This window comes from Colias eurytheme, chromosome 14 (genome assembly GCF_061535395.1).
Source record: "Colias eurytheme isolate Ceu_HAF_F1 chromosome 14, ilColEury1 Martin Lab GWU primary, whole genome shotgun sequence".
NCBI classification, from domain to species: Eukaryota; Metazoa; Arthropoda; class Insecta; order Lepidoptera; family Pieridae; genus Colias; species Colias eurytheme.
Genome location: NC_142993.1, coordinates 9,416,610 through 9,440,395, shown reverse-complemented (window position 1 = coordinate 9,440,395; position 23,786 = coordinate 9,416,610). Strand labels below are relative to the sequence as shown.

The 23,786-nt window shown below is 34.0% G+C and overlaps 1 protein-coding gene across 1 annotated transcript in view; it reads left to right on the top strand.

The window, feature by feature from the left end:
- Positions 1-1,446: 1,446 nt before the first annotated feature.
- The window catches only part of Su(var)3-3 (lysine-specific histone demethylase Su(var)3-3), a 318,176-nt gene continuing 295,836 nt past the window's right edge, over positions 1,447-23,786 (top strand). Inside the window, exons 1-10 of the mRNA XM_090109230.1 lie at positions 1,447-1,574; positions 1,661-1,884; positions 2,152-2,341; positions 2,595-2,748; positions 3,003-3,131; positions 3,817-3,959; positions 4,916-5,065; positions 5,676-5,734; positions 6,030-6,251; positions 6,913-7,061. Coding sequence (XP_089965356.1) covers positions 1,551-1,574; positions 1,661-1,884; positions 2,152-2,341; positions 2,595-2,748; positions 3,003-3,131; positions 3,817-3,959; positions 4,916-5,065; positions 5,676-5,734; positions 6,030-6,251; positions 6,913-7,061 — 1,444 coding nt within the window. The 5' untranslated portion in view covers positions 1,447-1,550. The remainder of the gene's footprint in view (positions 1,575-1,660; positions 1,885-2,151; positions 2,342-2,594; positions 2,749-3,002; positions 3,132-3,816; positions 3,960-4,915; positions 5,066-5,675; positions 5,735-6,029; positions 6,252-6,912; positions 7,062-23,786) is intronic.

Here is a 23,786-nt window from a genome sequence, read left to right as displayed (position 1 = left end):
GTTACAACTAAGGTTACAACATGTTATCATAGAATCTTAATTATAATATATTTTAGAGAATAATAATATTTAAACTTTGATTCATGTAGATTTATTATATGTATTGATTAATTATATCTGCCGTAGTTTGGCCGTAGTAGTAATTACCATAACCACGTTGAGGGTAGCCGTGGGGTAGCCGGTAGAGTTACTTAATGGTCTAACTAATGGTAAGGCAGTCTTTCCCAACGTGGGCGATAACGCCTCCTTGTGGGCGCTGCAGGCCTAAAGGGGGGTGGTAAGAGACCCAGAAAAAAAAGGGGGCGTTGTGTAGGGCTTTGGGGTCGATTTATAATTTCATCTACCTAGCTAGGAAGACTCTTAGACACCGACTGAGCTCTCGTCTTCGAGAGTCGACATCTTGTGAACATCAACTAATATTACTTAAGATATAGCTCAAACTCGGTTCGATATAATAGACCGCGGGCAATCATATTTTAACAAGTTTTTAACTGACTTCAAAAAAAAGGAGGAGGTTATCAATTCGGCCGGTATATTTTTTTTTATGTATGTACACCGATTACTCCGAGGTTTCTCAACCGATTTACGTGATTCTTTTTTTGTTCGATGCGTGATGGTGTCGAATTAGTCCCATAAAAATTTTATTCGGATAGGCCCAGTAGTTTTTATTTTATGAGCATTTTTGTCTGTATTTGTAAATGTTGCAAGTAACTTTGATTCACTTCCCGGTAACCGATTGAGCTGAAATTTCGTATAAGTATGTAAATTGGATAGCTATGAAACATTATTATGACATAGAGCTGATTTGATGATGTAATCGGAAGGTGGCCATAGGAACTCAGTAATATATTGACCCAACTTTATCGAGTTTGGGCTCGTTTGATTCGTGTTGAAAATTACACTAAAAAGTATTAAATAAAAATAACTGCGTTAAAAACAACCGACTTCAAAAACGGAAAAGTAAAAAATAAAAGAGATTTGATATTATTAATTACTACATATTATTTAGATGTGCTATGTAATAATTATGTTTGTTTGATTTTCAATAAAAGATACTCTGTCCGAATACTATAAAGTTGCGTTTCAATAATCAGTTATAAGTACTAGGCGGTTTTTAAGTATGTTTAAAAAGGGGGGCGTTAAAAAATAATTTATTCTTAAAGTGGGCAGTAGACAAAAAAAGGTTGGGAACCCCTGGTCTAAGGGGTAGAGACGAATGTTATAATGATTGTTCCCTTTGAAAGAGGCTTCCTATGATTTACCATTTAGGATGTGTTATTCTTGTTTTATTTATTAATAATCTAAGCCTACTTCATTGTAAATTGTAATTGAGATCCAATTCTGAAATGTTTGCAATATTCCTAATCTATGAGCAAATGTCCCTGTCTACGTGATGTCCATTGTCATTGTCAAATGTCAACAGTATTTTTTTCCTGCAGTTGGCCAGTTGGCGTTTAGTTTGTTTTGATCGCTTTCTATGATTATTATTTAGTTCTGTATAAAGTGCAAGTTTAGTTCAGAGCGTAATAAAATCTACCCATCTACTAAAAATGAGTCGTCGCAAGCGTGCGAGGGTAATTTTTTTTTTCATAATAGATTTTCAATTATGAACTTATATCAAAATGTTTATATTCTGAGGTTATGTTTATTCATATTGTAGGTTGAAACCCGCGAAATAGATGAAAAATTAAAACAAGAGGATTCTGAATCAGACCAGTCTGAGAAGAGTAAGGTGATTTCGTCTAGTCCCGCTGCTGTTGCCGGTCGCAGGGAATCGTCCTCGAGTCGTACGACTGAATCTAAAAAGGAAGAAAAACCGATCATTATTGAAGAAATGAAAAGCGAAGATATTGAGGAAGTGAATTATAAAGAAATGCTTAATAGGTAGGCTTTAAAAAAAATCATATATTGCATTACACCAAAAGAAGATAGGTAGGTACATAAGTTTTATGTACTTATAGTATTTAAGAAATCAAATATAATACAATCCCAATAGACAATAGCAGAGAACAGCAGTCTAATAATATAATACCTAGCAGTTAATAGACTAATCATTTGCAATCCTGGCTAAGTGCAAATGTACTCTGGATAACAAACATTCTAAGATTATTTTAAAGTATATTGAGTTGGTTTACATAAATTTATTTGCAGTTTGGAAGGTGCAGCTTTCCAGTCGAGACTACCATTTGATAAGATGTCATCTTTAGAAGCAGAGTGCTTCTCAGATTTACAAGGATCATCGGCTCAAGCATTTATTCAAATAAGAAACCGTGTTTTGAAACTCTGGTTTGAAGATCCTAAAAAGCAATTGACGCAAGAGCAAGCTATTCAAAAAATGGAAGTAAGTGTGTAGTAGTCATAGAAAAACGAATTTATAATGGTTGTAAAAAAGAAGGAATGATCCTCAATTTATTAAATAATCTTTTGTGTTAAACAATAAATTTTATTTGACTTTTTTACTTATCTATTTTGCCACTAAGCTTTGAATATAAAATTGTCCTGGAAAATCTTGTATTCTGACAAAATAAATATTACCTTAAAATCCTATATATTTATTTCAAAATATTATACTTTTCTTTCTTATAAATTTCCAGCCACCCTACAATGCAGATCCAGTTTTAGTATTGCGGACTCATGTTTTCTTAGAGAGACATGGCTTCATCAACTATGGGATATATGAGAGAATTACGCCTATACCGTCACCACCTAAAGGAAAACAGAGACCTAAAGTCATTATTATTGGAGCAGGTAAACACACATTTTCTAGATAAACATTTTGAGTAATTGCTTAATAATAACTTATGACTTATTAACATTAATAATTATTTTTATCAATATACATGCTTGCATTTCAAGCTGGATACTGTTGATTGAATAATTAATTTTGTGAATTGCTAATCCATTGATAAAATACATTAAAAGTTTTTGTGCATTCTTTATTAAACACTTAACTATAAAGTAAATATTGCAATCTTCAATAATTTTGATATATTATTTTACAGGTGTATCAGGATTGGCCGCAGCTCGACAATTGCAATCATTTGGTTGTGAAGTTGTTATAATAGAAGGAAGGGAGCGTGTTGGAGGGCGTATAGTGACATATCGAAAAGGACCTTATGTTGCGGATCTTGGTAAGTTATCATGATGACGATGATGATATATATTAACTAGCTTTCCGCCCGTGGCTTCGCCCGCGTTCTCAAAGAAAAACCCGCATAGTTCCCGTCCCCGTGGGATTTCCGGGATAAAACCTATCCTATTTCCCGGTGTAAAAGTAGACTGTGTCCTTTCTCGGGTATCAAAATATCTCAATACCAAATTTCATGCAAATTGGTTCAGTAGTTAAGGCGTGATTGAGTAACAGACAGACAGACAGAGTTACTTTCGCATTTATAATATTAGTATGGATTAAAATCTTATCTTCTTCTTTTACATGTACCATGTAAAACTTGTTCAGGTTGAACAGACACAAAAAAATTTGAGATATTAATCAGACCTATCCCATACACAATAGATACAAACTGGCCAAGGTATTAAAGATGAGTTTGGTTATAAACTTTATTATGAATGATATGTGGAAAATAACTATAAGTTTTTCATTATTTTTATTACTATTTGTCACTAAGGGCCGATTTTTCAATGCTTGGATAAAACTTATCTGTCCAATAAAGTATTACACGATAATATTAAAATGTCAATTAGAATGGCAATTAGAATATGTTTTTAAAATGGTAGTTTTATACATTATTCAACGAATAAGTTTTAACCAAGGATTGAAAAATCAGCCCCAAACCATTTTATATTTATAATTTTTAGGAGCAATGGTGGTAACTGGTCTAGGCGGGAATCCGGTAACAACACTATCAGTGCAAATGAACATGGAGTTGCATAAGATTAAACAGAAATGTCCCTTGTATGAAGCCACTGGTAATCAAGTGCCGAAACATAAAGATGAAATGGTAAGCTATAATTTTTTGAAGTGAAAACTTCTTTAGCGGCGTTGGGTATAAAATCTTAAACTCGCGTCAGGACACGTGACCTGATCGAAAAAGCGTAAGACGGATGTTTTTTTTTTGTAGCTTTTATATTCCATGCGTAAGACGGATAGCATTCCAAAATATCAAACATGCTGAACGTTAATAATCAAGTTTTCACTTCTGCCGGCACTCCCGGAGTGCAACCCGTCTTTTTTTTATTTTAAATGATAGAGTAGTATGCCAATTGCAATACAACAATAAAAGATAACAAGATATAGCTATAAATAATAACAAAATAATGTGACAGGTCACAGGTGTCGCCCCGGAATTGCGAAATACGCGGGTTCGAATCCTGTCTTTTGATCGATTTTTTTTTCTGTAAATATTCATAATTATAAGGCATTTAAATTAGCATTTAAATGCCTTATAATTATGAATGCCTTATAATATGAGTTTTATATAGCTATAAAACTCAACATCACATGTATGTTATTTGTCTTATTACATACAGGGATATAATACAGATATGGATAATATAATAATAATTTCTTATAGAATTGATTGTACAACTAGACTTTTGTTCTAATTATAATATTATTATATTATAAGAATTTAAACGCGAGGCTGGGTTAAATATTAGTTTGAAATGTAATAAGAATGTACTGTGATTCTACACAGCTACCTAATTGATGTAGGTAGTTGATAACAAATCGCAGCAAGTCAACGACTATTAGCAAAGTGAAGGTAGTTGGGTCGAACGTCGTATAAACAACGTCCGAGCCCCTAGGCACGATTCGTACGAATGCCCCACGAGTCAAAGGAAAGCGGCAATTTATAGTTTTCAACAGCTAAACATGTTTTGACAGGAAATAGTGACAACTATTCATCCACAAAAATATTAAATCAAAAGTTACGTCTAACAATATTATTCCTTCAAGGTGGAGCGTGAGTTTAACCGCCTTCTGGATGCAACTTCATACTTATCTCATCAAGTGGACTTCAACTATTATGACGACACTCCGGTGTCTCTGGGACAAGCACTCGAGTGGGTGATTAAGCTGCAACAGAAGAATGTTAAGCATAAACAGGTGCATTTAGTAGTATTATTTTTTTAAGCTATTGCATAGCTTCTATCGCGTGCCTTGAGCGCGGGGACCGAATCGAGAAATTCCGTAACGAAAAAACCTCACGCTCCCCACTCCGACGGGCGCGGAGGTGTGGCTTGAAGGCATAGCATGCAATAGCTTTACCGCGGCAGTCCCCGAGTGACACACGTCTTTTTTTTTTAAATAAATTACAGTGACAGATAGGAAGAAACATAAAAATGGCGGCATACATTAAATAATGAATTTGTCTTATTTTATTATTGACGCTTCTGCTCTCCTTTGTTTAGATCTACTTGAACTGAGAAAATAAAATGTATGAGGGTAGATCTATACTAATATTATAAAGAGGAAAGGTTTGTATGTATGTATCGTTTTCACGCATAAACTACTGGACCGATTTTGATGAAATTTGGCACAGATAATCTTTAGACCCTGAGAAAGAACATAGGCTACTTTTTATTGCGAAATATGTACCAAGGGCGAAGCCGGGGCGGACCGCTAGTCTATAATAAAGGAATTTGAATGACATGTTTTTACTTGTAGTTTTTAGTAATTATACCTTTTATTTAAGCTATTGTATATTTATTTACAGATATCACACTTGAAAGCATTTATAACTTTGCAAGAAAAACTGAAGAATAATATTAACAAGTAAGTATAATTATATTATGTTTTTAATACTGTATTTTAGGAATTGATAAATGTTAAATTTCATTACTAGTTTTGTAAGGTGTGTGTGTAGTTCATGATATTTGCAAAAAGTGATATTATATTTGTATTTGTGTATGATATTAGGCTATACAATGATATCGAAAGAAATACAAAATTTGATTGATTTACTTTTGAACTAATAATTATCATAATATAATAATTTGATTACCGAATTAGAATGTACACTTCTTTAGAAAACAGTATAATCAAACATGCATATATTACTTTTGTCTAGAATGGCGGACATAAAGGAGCTTCTCAAATCAATGAAAGCGGAAAAAGAAACGTTACTAGCCAACAAAGATGATATAAAAGCAGAAGACGGAATATTACACGAGTTTAATTTGAGAAGACTTAACCGAGAATTGAATAAATTGTGCAACGAATATGAAGCTATGGTTAAACAGAACGCGACTATTGAGGAGAAATTGGCTCAGTTAGAGTCGAACCCACCGAGGTGAGTTGAGAGGAATTTTGTTTAATTTCTGATTAGTACATAATATAATATACTAGCTTTTTGTCCACGTTTTTCCGGGTAGTCAAAGGTAATTCAATTGGAATGAGATGTTATTACCATAGTAAAAATGAGATTGTTACATTCTAGGCTTCCTATATCACAGACACATAAATCATACTATAAACCGACAGTTGCGACGAGAAAGTAATACTGTATACATACAGAATTTAGCATTGGGACTCTGATTTAAAATGGCAAATGTTTACATCGTTATCGAATATTATAATGATTCTATGGAACTGTAGAAAAAAAAAACCCCACCTATCTTCGATACTACAGATCTTTTTAGCATTTACATCATTATCGTATTACCGAATTGTATAAAAGCATGCCACCAATCTTCACTGACACTTATTTATTTGTAAAATAGTTAGTGTTGCATGTAAAAAACGCAATAATTTTTGCTCACCCACCTCCTTTAAATGTGTTTTCCTGTTAAATGTGGTAGTCTGGAAGAGATCGCTGCCTAGCGATAAGGCCGCCATTTGTACATACTTGCATCTATTTGTCTTTCTCTGTGTTTATTGTAAATCTTGTGTGTGCAATAAAGAATTGTCTATCTATATAGATATCTATCTAAAAAATATTGATTATTCCACAGTTCTGTGTATCTGTCGGTCCGCGATCGCCAAATACTTGACTGGCATTTCGCTAATTTGGAATTTGCAAACGCGACGCCGCTCGGGAACTTATCGCTCAAGCACTGGGACCAGGACGACGACTTCGAGTTCACTGGGAACCATTTGACAGGTAAATTTAGTGGTTAAATGGCAAAAATAAATAAAAAAATATAGCAAAAAAGTTCTGCTACCAAAAAATAAGAGTAGGTATATAAAAAAAAACAACGGCATAAATAAATGGTAAATTAACAGCTTCACGGTGTGTATACATTGACTTTGCGTTTATTGCAACAAAAATATACGAACCAAGAAAAAGAAACCAAAAACAAAATGACCTATGAAATTGTGAACCTCGTGTTCGCGAACGCAACGCGCGCAGTTTGCACAGTTTGGAATTAAAATTTTGAAAATGATGAATCCGTTGCACTATTTTATTTTTCTTTAATTTTTATAAATTGTTTTTTCTTATAGATTAATTTAAAAATTACCTTCCAAAATAAGGGTACAGTAAACACGACATACAAAAATGATCACTATATGGTACATTTAAAGGCCACACCCATAGCACAGTAAAGGTTACGCGAGTGTAATTGAGCTATAAATCATAGTCAAACATGTCGATATAATATGCTGATTGACAGCGCGGCTAATCGATACAATAAATAGCTATTTGTTTTGAAATTTTAAATTGCCGTACTTTTATATATTGCGAAACAAACAAATAGTTTGTAGACTAATTTTCGTAAGGAGATATAATTTTAAATACATATATGTTTTAGTTATTACTTTTTATGTAAGTATTTAATTTGAGATGAATTTATAATTTCACAACCAAAAAACAAGAAAATTAATAATTGTCTAACAATTATTTTCTCACTTTGTCCTTGTAACGTATTTTGTTTTCTAATTTTCCTTAATCTCAGCTGTGTGACAAATTAACTTATTTATTTTAAATGTTTATTTTGTATCTAAGATGTTTACTGTAATTTTCCACAAACATAAACTTTTTTTCTAATACCTCCCAACAAAACTATCAAAACATTCAATTTAATATATCGTCCGATTTAATTGATGCAGAGAAAACAAAAATACACGACATTACACAAACAAGCTATTAGTTCAGAAATAAAGTGTACGGTCAGGACACGGGGAGCCGCGGGCCATAACTTCAATTAGACGCGCGTATTCGTTAGCGTTTAGCGAACATTTCCGCACGGGTAGGGCTGCCACATACGTATAATAATTATTTATTAGAAAATAGTAAAACGTGTTGGAAACTAGAATTATAGGTAGTTTTATGACTTAAATTTTTGGCATAAACTGTCAGTACCTATATTTTCTTTCATTTCATTATATTTCATAGTTATAATTAAATTAATATTGATTTTGTAAATACATTGTAATGGAGCAATATGCTATTTATTATAGTTTGGACTGAAGCGATACAATAATTTGATCAAACACAATTAAGTGATGTATAAAAATTAATTAAATTGGTGCTTTTTTTAAATCGTTATAATCAACTAGCGGTCCGCCCAGGCTTCGCCCGTGGTACCTACATGTTTAAACTATCCTATCTCTCAAGTTGGATCGAACTGCACATGGTGTGTGAATTTTATTATAATCAGTTACGTGGTTTAGGAGTCCATTGAGGACAAACATTGTGACACGAGATTTATATTTATTAAGATTAGACACTTTGTATAGCTGACAAGAGACAACCCTAATGCCTGCGCGATAGATGCGCCATTGTGTCACTTATAAAAGTCACAACGAATAGAAATAGTTACCCTAAAAGGGAAAGCTCACCTCTGTATCTTATTTGTTTTCACTTGAACGTCCTCTTGTTCCCAACCATATACGATTTTAGTACATTGTTTGAAATTTATAATCTGTGGTCAAAGTTTGAATAGAAAGTTCATTCAGTTATCTAAAAATGTTTTTATTGCCGGTAGCACTGTTACAATCGATTTCGCAATCATTCCATGTAATATGGTCTACGTGTATTGCGTACAACTATTTATTTTTAGAAATAGACACTTGATCATAGATTCCCATTTGATATTCATGTACATGAACTTAATCGGAACTGACTGATATTCTCGGGTTTTATTTCCTTTGACATAACATGATTTTTCGCGAATCTAAGCCAATTTATGTGCGGTCAATGTAACGCCCGGAGCGACCCCGTTATGGATGTGGAATTTTCGAGTTAGTGTGAGAGATCTTATGAGGATAGCGGTTCGACCCGAGGCGATTGTTCGTGTCAATAATTACCATCATCTCTTCCCTTATTCCATATTTCCATAAATTGCTACCGACTTCTGTGAATTGTCATTATGACCGCTGTAAAAATAATAATAATATATATACCTACGCGTTTAACAACTTTACACATTATAATTATTCCCTTTCGTAATTAACTAATTTATTTCTTCTCGCTTCTTCGAATTGGCTATGGTTAAATTATATTTATTTTGTTCAAGGAACATTTTATTCCACATTGATGAATGTATGGGAAACTGAATATAGACTTAATTCATGTAAAAGTCGTCTTTTGTCTATACATCTATACAAATATTATAAAGAGGAAAGGTTTGATTTTTTGTTTGTTTGTTTGTTTGTATGAATTGAATAGGCTACGAAACTACTTGGCAGATTTGAAAAATTCTTTCACTGTTGGAAAGCTACATCATTTCTGAGTGTCATAGGCTAGGTTTTATCCCGGAAATCCCACGGGAACGGGAACTATGCGGGTTTTTTTTTGAAAACGCGGGCGAAGCCGCAGGTGGAAAGCTAGTTTAAAGATAAACAAGCAATTGCAGAAGTAGTATGTAAGTATTTGCTCACGACTTGAAAGTGCCTTGCCGGGAAAGTTGTAGTTTATTTGAAATTTATAGTTATTTTGGGGTCATGAAATATTTAGTTTGACGGAATATTTAATTAACAATAACGTTTCAATATGAAATTAATAGACTTCTATAAAAGGTATTCTGGGTAAAGTTAGTTGCTTGTATAAATTCATAGATGCATCTCGTTATGTGCTACTTATAATAAAGTATACGAAGGGATGAAGTAAACTTTTGTATTCAAGTGTAGATATGTATCGCGTATTCTTTTGTGGGACGCACTGTGTTTCATTAGATCAAAAAAATTTCCCTGTGCTGTTTATTGTATTTATCGATCAAGGGATGTATTTACAATGTAAGAGTAGAACACCCACGTGTCAATTTCTTATACTTTTTTTTAATAAAATGGCAAACTTTAGGTGAATTTTTCATGAAAAATATTGAAATGTATTCTGAAATCGTAACTGTCTAAGATATTTATTTTAAATAAATATAGACTTATAAAGCATCTTTGGGCGCATATTATCCAGTTTTTATTTTTGGAAAACTACCTCCGAATACCGAGAAATATATTTTTTTCAGATTTTCGTTTTTATTTTTTTTCTCCCTAAAAACGCAAAAGTGCGGCTTGTCACTAGCATAGAATTATTGCTCGTAATATGGCCTATCACTCATAAAAAAACCACACCGCACTATTGCGGTTTTTGGGAAGAATACGACATTTTCAAAAAGGTCAAAAAACACAACATAGGGTTGTCGCAAAAAGGTAAAACAAGTTTATTTTTTCTTCTAAGTGTGGATATACAAGGAATAAAAAGAGCTGATATAACTTACATACTTATCACATCGCAAGCTTCTTCATCGAAAAAAAAAATCCTCAAACACTTGCTTATAAAGTATAAATAAAAAAAAATTAAAAAAAGGTTTCCCAAGCAGGTCATTAGATTTCATGCCTAAATATCTCATTTATTGTAATATGGTAAAAAATATATTACAAAACAAAATAAAAAGAATGATGGTCAAATTTATTGCCAACCCTTACACTATATTTAGAAATTGGATTCCTTCTAAAAACCGCAATAGTGCGGCGTGGTTTTTTTATGAGTGATAGGCCTTATTACGAGCAATAATTCTATGCTAGTGACAAGCCGCACTTTTGCGTTTTTAGGGAGAAAAAAAATAAAAACGAAAATCTGAAAAAAATATATTTCTCGGTATTCGGAGGTAGTTTTCAAAAAATAAAAACTGGATAATATGCGCCCAAAGATGCTTTATAAGTCTATATTTATTTAAAATAAATATCTTAGACAGTTACGATTTCAGAATACATTTCAATATTTTTCATGAAAAATTCACCTAAAGTTTGCCATTTTATTAAAAAAAAAGTATAAGAAATTGACACGTGGGTGTTCTACTCTTACATTGTAAATACATCCCTTGATCGATAAATACAATAAACAGCACAGGGAAATTTTTTTGATCTAATGAAACACAGTGGGACGGTGCGTGCGTTGTCGGCCATATTTCTCACCGTTCGCCCGCGAGTGTGGGTAGTTGAAAAATGACATCTTGATTGTTGTGTATGTACATTGTACATTGTACAGTCGCGTGCAGTTGTGGACGGTGCTCGTACAAATTGAACGATTGTTAGCCGCTCCAGCTATCGTGACTTGTCTCGGAATTATTATATTTACCGGGATAAAGTATTCCGAGTTTATGCAAACGCGTATTTGGTTGCATGATCGTGGTCTATATACGGTGATGCTGTACGGAGAGGTTTACGATTGTGGTGTTGCATATATCTCTTGAGAAAGTTATGTTACAGTCTACGAAATGAAGGGACCATAGAATTTTACACAGTTAACTTATGGGTTTCGTTTGTTTGTTATATAAATGATACGGTCGAATAGAGAATAACGAATGAGATTGAAATAATGATATATATAGAGATAGTTATTTAGATATAGATGCAATAAATTATACATTTATTTATTAGAAAATTCCAGGGAGACTCGAGGATGTAATAACTACATTAGTAATTACAGTCACATAAAAGAGTTAAACACAAAGATTTAGAAAATCTTATATGTGAATAATTAATATTCACTGATTACATTCTCCAACCGGATAGGCCTCCGCATTCGCCGCATACGATTTCACATAACAAAGATGCAGCCAACATGAATAATAAGATCTGTTACTTTACGAATGAGATATGGCATCTAAAACGGGTCCCCGAGGTGGCAGTTGCGGCCAAATGATAGTTTTATAGGCAGGCTCGCGGCGGCAACAAGTTTTTGATAAGGCAATGCGTGAGGCAATAATGAATGTGATACAACGGAGCATTTTCTCATTTATCATTCCCTCTATGAATAAAATTTCTCTACATGTTGCCTTTGGCTTATCGGCTGGATAAACAACGATCACAATCTCGCATTTCGAGTCGTGTGTTGGCTACGTTTGTTGATTTCGAATGTTTGTAGTCTTCTAATGCTGGGAGCGAATTTAATTTCTTGTGTTTCTATATGGCTTATGCGAGCTTTATACTCACTATTTTGTTCTTATCATTAACAAGGTCTGCTTTGCGTGTAAACATGCTCAATTAATTCCGATTAGTGCTAAGTATTAGCGAAACAGCACTAAAGGACTTCATTTATTCTGTTTAATCATGTCTATTTGTTCGTGTAGGGTAATAATGTTCTTTACAAATATTATATCATTGAAGTTTATCTTAATATCGAAAAATTATGGTATGAAATTAGCAAAAAAGAGTGTATCAATAAGAATATTTTGATACTTGCAGATAATTTGTCTGGCAGGACACAGAAGGCTGATCACCTACTTGTCCCTAAAGAAAATCGATCATGAAACAGTGTAATACACCTGTGCTCCTATTTAAAAAATAAATCATTGCATCTGATATGATGGCCATTTACAATGGTATTCATATGTGACATTTGATTTAAGTTCGTAAGGACATCCATAATGTGAGGTGTGTAGGCGATATTAAATTTAATCGCCATTGTTATTGGAGATGGCATTTTGATAACAGCTATAGGTAATAAAAAATAACAATTGTTATTTAGAACATTATTCATTAAACGTGGTATATATTCCTCGTCAATTTTTTAACAGTTTTTTAACAGTTAAGAAGTGACAGATACATATATTTTTGGTTACATTATCTAAACTGTTTAGATTTAGGTCCCTACCTATTTTATCATCGGTAGGTTTTAATTATCATAAGCTCTATATAATTACCATTTGAAAATGATATTCAAATGTGACATTTGACGTTGTTTGGTACACTGAGGACATCAATCGCGACTGTAGGCACTGGGCGTGGATGAATAAGCGATGAGGCGACGAATGGCTCTATTAAAGCCGCATTGTTCCCTGATCGCTCACGTAACACGTTGCGCAAGCGCATTGTTCGCGCACGCCTTTCACGAGGCTAGCCTCTGCTGTACCGCTACATGGTATATCGATGGCAATGTACACGTATGAAGCAATGATGTTATGTGACGTCATTAACTCCTGTAATTGCAAGTTGAGTTTTTAGTCGTTAGGAAATATAGCAAAGAAAATGTGCCGGTTTTATGGGGACTAGATGACAGCTAGGTTGGTTATTCATGACTAATATGTTTACGATGTACTTAAAATTATGTGTTGGTGTTATCTGTCCATATGGTTGCGGTATAAATAAGTGATGTAAAAATAATCTTTTAATGTAATTTACACATCTTCCATATGGATACCTTTTCTATGCATCATATTTACTATAAGCAAGAAAGGACGTCAGACGTGTTTAAGATTACTCTTGATAAAGTCACCAACAAACTGTCTTGAAAATCTACAGTCATTCCGAATATATCGTGGCCAAATTGGGACATGAAGTAACCGGAGAAGATATATTATAAGCATCTAACAGTCCGTAACGAAACCTTAACAAGGTACTAAAAGCTTGAAAACGTTTTATAACAAAGCACTTGATTATGGGACATGCATTTCGATTATGCTCTCTTGGTAATGGATCGAAAGCAACGGTCGACGCTGCGAGCGGCGCTCACTGTGTTTAATGTAAAACACTAGTTCACATTAATGGCACCTCAAGAGTGCGTAAAGAGGTAGTGGCAAATTGCCAAGTCTCGTACGTTTAGTAGGACGTAAATTAGAGATAGGTATCTCGTGTCCACGGAGCTTCGCTAGTAATTTATCAGTATTGTTAGCGGAAATCTTTGTCTCGCCCGCAAGGACAGTTGTTAGCGGCGAAACGGTTTAGTAACTAGTCCATCGCGATAGGTCGGCTGCTGTTTGTGGTGACTCGTAACTAAGGAGAATTTATGTGGTGCGATGTATCCATAGCTGGCATTTAGTGCGTGTAATTGACAAGCAAGGAAATACCATTCAGTGCTCGCTTAACGAGTGCTTTATGATTCAAACTTATATAAACTCTTGCTACATTTTATATTGCATTGCGTTTGAGAATAAATTTCAAAACAGCTTCATTTTCTATTTCTACTTTGATATATTACGATGTAATAGAAAACATAGAAATAAATGTAATTTATGATAAACTAATGCATATACCGTTTTTTATTAAATTATTCCGCCCAAGTTAGTTTAATATCCTTAACGCGGCAAACGAAACCCTCCTAATTCCATTTACCTCTAAGCTTTAACCCCATTGTATATTTCTATTCGATTTTCCCACTAGCCCATTAAATTCATAAAATAGTTTCGCAAAATTTAGAGTATGAGAGGGACGAATACGAATTTAATTTTAACTTGATAATCGCACTCATTCAAATTTTGATTATTCCACGCTAGTTCATTGGGCCTTCGCTTTAACTTTTCGTTCATTGTTAAAGTTGTAATCCTCTTTGTGAACCGTAATTGAATTCACTGTTATGCTAATACTCTGATTTCCCATCTTATTTCGTTAATAGAGGTCTGTGGTAAACCAATTAAAGGGAGGCTTTGAGGATTACACAACTTCTGTGTGTTCGGATAGTTACTTCCAGGGTGGCTGCGATTCTACGGCAATTTGGAACCTTTTTAAAAAATTGGATGTTTGCTACGTAATTGAAAGAAATCCATGCTTTCGGGTTGAGCGTAAATTAAGGATAAGAAGACCTCTATTTGTAACATTACTTATTATGTTGAGAGTTAATATGTACCTACTGTAAATTGTTTATTTGATTATATTTGTATGTTACTTCATATTATAACTTATGCTCACAATTTGGCAATTTTAAATTGGATGGTACTTTCACGATTCACGGTGCGTTAAATAACAAATGAAACATTTAACAATTCGCAGACGATCGGAAAGCGCAAATGTTAAAGGGCACTTCATGACACTGAATTATTTTAGGTGAGATTCGTTGAGATTTGAGTGTACTCGAGTGGAGACTGAACGGCTCTGGAGTCGGGGTGCAACGCGTTTGTCGCTTTATTGCGCATACTAGGGGGCTTAGCATTCCGCCTGTACTCGGGTGTCTAATAGCATCGTATTGCGGTTTTATAAACGCTGTTGCGACCTGTATTACATTCCGTAGACATCCTGCGATGTCGTCTTGTTGAATTTATTACGCTCAACAATACACCGAGTTTGAAAGCGATGCAAATGCGCGTATGTCGCCGGTACATATTAAATTCTTATGAGTGGATTCCTGTTTATTAATATCTGTCATGTATTGTTCTTGCTGGCTCATTTGTTATATTTCTTTTATGGTAATGTCGTCAGTGATACAGTTGCGGTAAACTCCTTACAAGTTGTCGTGGCTTAAGTTTAGTTAAATGAAGTCATACGTCGGCGTTTTAAGTTTTGAATACATTGTAAATATTTAAAAATTGTACTTAATAAGACAATAATAAATATTGTGCGTTCAATTTGAGACCAAACCAACTAAAATAAATTCTTGTTTCTAAACTACGTCATTTCACATTACGACTCTAATCTGATGGAAAGGTATATTTCAGAGAGCCGTCACAATCGTCGCTCGATTTTTCTAGAAAATTCTAGATTTGCGTAGCCGGCATGTGTTAGCAACGGTGGCACGGTCGGGAAATTCTGTGGCATGCGACGATAACCGCTCTAGCGTAATTCTCATGCCTCCGCTGGCTTTGTCCAAATCTACCGCAGTTTTCACTTGGATCGAACGTTTTATTTCCTCCCCTTGACAATGGAATTTGGTTAGAAATTTTGGTTCTGTTCAAATTTTGTACATAAAGTATGAAATGGTCGTGATACTGATTGCTATAAGGTACTCAGTATTAAAATATAATAAATCAATGCACAATAGAGACCTTATGAATTGGAAATGTTAAAAAATTATTATTTTTTGTTGATTATTACAAAAATAAGCCAAAGCGATGTAGAAAGTGGTTTGTAGCACATCTACGTGAGAATGTTACGTTTATCCACGGGAAAATATCCACTGTTCATGCTTTTCCTTATACATCTCAGAGCAACAATCGCTCCTAAAGACCATAAAAATCCACTCAGACCATTGATAAGTACTCAGGACAAAAAAGGTTAGCTACTCTCTTATACGTATACGAGAGATTGAAAGCGGTTAGATTCATTCGTGCTAAAACGAGCAGATGTCGCCAATTCCGTAAAATGAAATACGTTAGCGCGTCTGACGTCATTTTACTTTTTTGTCGCACCGCCTGTGAAAAGCCATTTATCAAGTTTTTATGGTAACACTTGTTTTAATTTATGCTTACACTAACTTCCGAGCTGCTATCTCCGACCTCATTTGCAGGCTTCGCTTTGTCGCTGTTTATATAGAGCGCTGAAAGATACAGTTTAAAATTGTATTTGTATTAAAATGTTTTGTTCCATTTTGTTTTGAGAGATGTATGAATATTTGATGTTTACGGAAATATTGTATTTTGCATGAATAACAGTTTACGTTGTGATTTGTGACTATTTTAATTACAATATGTAACTTATTTGTTATTAGATCATGGAATACGTATTTAAACATACTGTAATTGAAACAAAAGTGGAGACTGGTCAAATTGATTTCGGAGTTTGGTTGATATTAATGTTTATTAAGTATTTGAGTGCACATTAATTTAACGTGTTAGTAATTTACTATAAATAGCCAGCTTTATTACAAATAGCAACATCAAATAGGAAAAACAGATATACATTTTATTAAAAAGATACATGCATAAATGACGGAAGCTAAAGATAGATAAAGGTATTTCCATTGAACATAGCTTTAGATTGTTTAATCCGACCGAAGTTAGGGCGGGATAATTGAATAAAGCAATATTTTTGTGTGCCCCCGCTTATAACTATTATAAATGACCCTTTAAAATTTATCTTTGCAGTTAATTGAAAACGTACAGCAAATAAGTCTCCTTTTATTTTAAACGTAATTAATGATGCTATTACGGCTGCTACTCGTAATGTCAAGTTGATATTAAATAAAATATACCCAGTGCGGAACTTTAATTAAAGCGGGGAGTTTCGCCACATACTTTAAAATCAAGATAGCGCGTAAATTGCAAGTGATAATTAATCTCGCATCAAATGTGAATTTGAGCAATTTGAATTTAGTACGAAAAAGTACGCGAGCGAATTTGTCTCCATTTATCGCGATCAAGGCGGCAAATCAAAGAGACATTTGAAACGTAGCGAGTGGTAGTTGGTAGACGGGCTAACCGCGCGCCATACGACAAATCTCGCTTATATTAACTTTGCTAGGGTAAATTTCACGTTCAGTCTCGTGACCACTACACTTTCAAGTGACAAAGTTTTAATCCTGTCCCGAGTTACAGTCGTATTTTCTATGTACCTAGTATTGCATTTTCTTTATAACGCTCACGAAGTTTGGCAGTTCGGTTAATTGGGAATCATGTAGGTTAAAATTAAACTAGAACGTTGAAGTTTGTAGTACTCTGCATTTTGTTGGAGTGGTTAAGAAAATCGCTGCTCATAATAGAAAGTGGTACAGTCTTAATGCCATTTAGGAAATGTGAATTTTCAATGTTTTGTTTAACGTTTGTTTTAGTTTGCGATTAATGTTTATTAATTTTGACTTGCAATGTTGGATGATGTACATGTTTTAGACATAAAAAAAGTCTTAAAAAAACCTTGCATAATCAAAATTAAAAAAATAATAATACATATTCGAATTGTAAAAACAGCTCATCATATTTCGCAGCGATTAATCGTGTGGGGAGCAAAGAAAAAAGCGCCTCATTACCATTTCATTTCGCAGCATCTGTGAATCGGTTTCCCTGAGCTATAGAAACTGTGTTCCTGCGGATGTGGCTGCCCTGCGGCTCGGCCGTTTTCACATTTTAACGCCTCGCATAATGAGCTCCTGATGGAACTAAACTGACGGAGAAGTAATTGTTCGTTTATACGTTCTATCTAGTCAACGATCCACAGCTGCGTGTTTGATAAATGCTTTTTTAGATTATTTTTAATAGTGTATATTTCAATATTTTTTTTATGAACTGCCTCTGAATCATGATGCTTCACAGATATTAAATTAGCACTTCAATAAAATGTTTTAATAACGAGTCAACTTTACTTGTTCCCTCGCTTACTCGGTGACTATAACTTACATACACTATAAAAACTGCAGCATGTCCGTAAATTGTCGAAAACTTTGAGGCAGACTTTTATAACGCATAACGATGTAGCGACGAGGCCCGTACGTGTACATTATTAAATCGAGAAAAAACTCGAAATTCATTTGGACATATCGTAAAAGTGCCATCGCTTGTACCGCTCTCCACCCGTCTCTCTAAAATATGTAGCAATAAAAGCGGTTCGGACAATATCCGGCAATGTTAGGATACGTTTATTGTTTGGGCCTCGTGTTGTGGCCGATGCGCTGTAACAAATCTCCTTCCTCGGACCTTCATAAAGTTCTAAGTATTCGCCTTGTTTACTCGATTTTGGACAGCCTTTTTTAATGCGGTCAAACAGAAGAGAGATATAAACGTATATTAAACAAAAAGAATAGAGTTTTTTGCTTTTAATGTAAATAACGAAAGCTGGGTTTAATATGTTATATGTATTCTAGTCATTATAAATGTCTGTGTATAATATCAAAGTAATAACTTTGAGATGTACACGTCTGAAAAGATATATGATAGGTAGATATGTGAGATGCTAATTGGAAAACTTGTTAATGGAATCAGTATGAAAATTAATTAATACTATCTATGAGACATATTATGTGAAGCACAACTTTAATGAACAAGTCGAGTAATTATTTCTTAAAGCCAAGAGAAAAGTAAACCAGTAGAGCTCTAATTAAATTTAGCCCTTTTTATTAAAAAGATAAGCCTGTAAAGGGGATGTTGTAGGAATTTATTAACCTATGGCTTCAGGTTGCATTGTGATGTCATGAAATTTAGATTACAATTTTTAAAATTAAATTTAAATAGAATATATGTATTACAATAGATTTTGATCGAGTTGCCAATTAAAATTTCTAATAGACCAATAAATAGTCACCTTCAAACTACAAAAAATGATCTCGTATCACGCTTTTTATCACACCCCGTGATTTATTCGAAAACTCGCGTCCATTTTTTCCAACTGCAGCGAAGTTAAGGCTAGGAGATAAATAAAGACATCAGTTAATGAGTTAAGCACAATCCTTTGTCCGGTTGATAAAACTGCTTGAGAGTTGAGACGTTAGGACGGGGTTGGACTACGGTCATTTGTACTTATTACCTCTTCTTATTTATCAACGATAAGCGCTCGTATGCGGCGCATCGTCTCTGCAGCCTGAACTCATTAGTTGGTGCTGATAATGGTACCCCTTAATTACTTAATTATCGCTAGACACATTTATGTGGAATGGTATTGAAACATTTATCGATACGTCTGTAGGCAAGTTAAATTCCTATTAAGATGCAAATTTAAGGTTGTAGGCATATTTTTCTGGATCGTTCCTTTAACGTTTACGGAACGTGGACAATAAACATACAAACATAAAATTTGTTATATTCAACGATAAGTGATATTATACACTGAATTGTAATTGGATGCTTTAATTGAAATTTAGTTCAATTGTTTTCCATTTTTAATAAAAGTAACAAACATAATATTACATTATTACGTTATTATTATTATCCTTTCCTTATTAAAATCACATTGAATTAAGCTTGATAAAGGAAAGAATAAGGAACTTTGTTGTAATAAGTCAGCGGAAAGCAACACGAGTTTCAACTTAGCTAAAGTCGTTTTCTACCTCGGAAGAATAGAATTATAAGGGATGGGGACCAACGTTTGTAAGCGCATTATTGCATGACGCGAACGCCCGCAGAATATACAATGTCTATGCATAAAAATAAAGGCGGATTTTGACCGCCTAACCTAGTTTCTTTGTCATTATTTCATAGCAGTTTCTTCTATGTTATCACTGCTTGTCTGATTGTCATAAATATTCACTGAGATATTCAAACAGAGGCGAAACAGAGAGAGTTGAGCAAAGCTAAGGATTACCTTTGTGTGCCCGAATTTGAATGACGAACTGAAGTTTTGGTACGAATCACCAAATTCACAGCGAAATTACAGTAAAGCATCTGTTAATTTAACTGAGGTTTCGTCATGCGAATATAATGATCGAATTAATCATTAAATGCAATGCCATTAATGTAAAACATGGTGTTGGAATTTAGAAATCGAACCGCATTCATATTCAAATGTCTGCAATCGGATGAATTAATTCATTAGTTTAATAATGAAACTGTATCAGTCTGCCAGATTAGCAAATGTAACGTTCTGGTTGACAGGCGGGAACGCCCGGGTATGCAAATTTGGACGTCTAATGCATCCCGCCTATAAGCGGGCCTACGCACGCGACGCGACTCGATGAATATTAACAACGTGACATTGCTTTGACGATTATTACTGACATGCATACTTTCATATCGCGCTAGAGAAGTTCTTTGTCCGCATCAGTTTTGGGATTTTGTTCCTAAGGCACTTCTGTTTCAATTTTACATTTGCTACCTACTGGTAGTCTTATATTTCTCGCCACAAACTTAATTTCTTTGATTAACTATATTTTGTTGCAATTCTCATCACATCTCGTAATTAAGGGCATCAAATGTATCTACATTGGATAATTCAATTTGCACAATTTTTTCCTCATGGTAATTTTAAGTTGTCAGCGATATTAGGTACTCTCCTTTAAAATTAATTCACGGTCATTCTGATAAAAGCTTCAAAATACAATAAAATCATAGGAATTCCATCAAAATTAAAGCATGGTAAAATAAATAATCAGATAAGTTTATTAGGCCTTAGATTAATATATATGATCTTTATCTCATTTTGAACAACGTGTAGCGATCGATCACAGGCCCATACCGAGCCGTTTAGTTAGACTCTTACGTTAATTAAATGATTAGTCAACTTTGATGACATTTAATATGTAGGCTTATGAAATAGAGCATTGATAAAGTAAAACTTTGCTTTACTATTTATCACTCATCTGTAATATGTGTCATAAATATCTTATAGTTTTTGCAGTAATTGAAAACAAATGAAATTAACGCAAAGGGAAAATCGATCAATTAGAATGCATTTGGTATCTCGCATTCTGTGCATAAGGTTTATTGATTTCAGTTAATATATCAAAGTTGCATATTAAGTCATCAATACATTAATCCTAATATCGTGAATCACAGCTGGAGCAAAATATAGTGTTCATTGTAACGTCACAGTATTAGATCACATCTCGTAACTTTCTCCTTTGTGCCAGTGATTGACGTTCGCCCGTAATAGTGACCCATCAAGCGATTGAATAAAGCCTCTCTGAGACTGAGCTAAAGATCGCGCAACTGAGGGGCACGAAGTGTTTGACATTCAACGGTTACGTCATGTTGTGTGGTTTGCTTTTTCTCTTTGTGGCATGCTTAGGTCTCATAGAGCAGTGCATTAACAATGGTACTAGTCAACTACACGATCTTTTGCGGCTTTTTTATCCTTAACTTCTTTGACATTATAAAGCCAGTTGGTTGGCTCTATGTAAATCTTCTAGATGTGTATATTTTCTTCACACATATCGAACCTTGACTTGATAATGATCTTATAATCTAATTAATTCTGAGATGTCTTATTCAACCAAATTTTAATCAGCAATCTGAAAAATAAAGGTTGTATATGAGAAAATAAAACACGCCCGATTCGGATTGAGTTATAAAACGTGTACCCTTTCCTGAGGGGACGATCATAAATCGGTTGTCTATTGGGGCCGTGAGTGTCGTGTCCAAGGTTCAGACGGACATATCGTGACATGTATACGGCTATTAGGAGACTAATTTATAAATAGAAAATAACCTCTACATATCCTTGGCGATAACGTCCTGTTGACATGGGCCGAGTTTTATATTTACAAGTCGGGTTTATTTGCTGATTTTCTAAATGCGTACTATGCGTGCTTTTTTGCTCTCTAATATTTTTTTTGTTGTCTATACGATATGTTTTTTTTTCATTTGCAAATCCAATTTTTATTTAGAAAAATAACGTAGCTAGTAATTTTTCTTATAAAGCTTTTCAATGTTTTTTAAGATGGGTGTGATTCTTACTAAATCATGTTCAAATAGGCTCAAAACACGATTTTTATTCTTGTTATCTTTGTATCATAAACTATCAAGATGATAATGAGATACAGCGTGGAAAAAATTCCAAATACTCGTATGTGACTATAAGCTCAGGTTATATGTCTAATCGGCGTGAGGCGTAGCGAATCGCTTAAACTGTAGGAAAGTAATATTTTTATATCCACCTATTTACCATTTTCGGCTGATTTAGTGCCGCGTTTGCATAATCTAACAAGCCTTGTCAATTACTAACACCATATATAAGGTTAATCGAATTTTCGCGTCCGCACCTATTTTACGGCTTACAAGATTGATCCTAATGTTAGATTAGAATCGCTATTATGAATTTAAATAATGAGCGGTGTAATGAATGGGTTTGAATATTTATTTTTCATAGTGATGGTTTAGATTTTTTATCGGGTTCATTGTTCTTGTTATTGCAATACGTTATTTCATCGAGGTCAACCAATTTTGTTGGAAACTAATTTTGTTTGGGTTTTTAAGCTTATATGTTGCAACAGTAGGTATACTAAATTGTTATACCTTGTTATTCTTTTCGTTATCAGATTGTGCGATTATTTTTGCTAGTACCTAGAGTCGAGACTTAGGTATACACTATATTCGATATTTTGGTTTACGTTTATAAAAAATACATCGGTTAAAAGCCCATTCGATTTAATCACCATATCAAGCGTTGTAAATCTCGTGTGCAAGAGTCACATTCTAGCCGACGTTACAGCGCAATCCTTCACTTGGACGGGTGCCTGTTAAGTAAACAGTGTTCTCGAGTTCCCTAGGAAGTATCGGACGAAGGCGTAGATCACGCATTAAGACGTAGCTCTTAGATACAAAGCAATGCATCACGGTCACCTGATCGTGCCGAGCTATCCTGCGCTCTCGACCACCGAATATTAATAGCCTTATATTTCTCTCGAGAGAGTTTCGACGACACGAATTCCTCGTGGATTAATGTATGAGATGATATGCGAGTTCATGCTTAGAACGAGTTTGATGTTTACATGTCGTTGCTATCTTATACACGCTGTTGTAAGAGTTATTGAGCTCATTAGCTACAAATTATAAATCTATACCGTTTATCTACCAATTTTGTGTACAGTGCCAAGATGAAATCATTTAACGATAATAATTCGTAATAAACTTTTACGATATAAATAAAGTTTTAGATTTAAATGATTAAGATTGGGATATGTGTCGGTGAAGTGTGATATAAAAACCTTGTTTTATTTTTCTTGAAACAACACGACATGTCGCTTTGAAATTATTTTATTTTTATAAGAGTATGGTCACATAAGGTTTTATTAAAAAGCTTTTTGTCGTCCAGCTTATGTTATATATGAAATTTATTACTATGGAATTTTTATTTCCGACGTTTTTGCTGAATACATTTT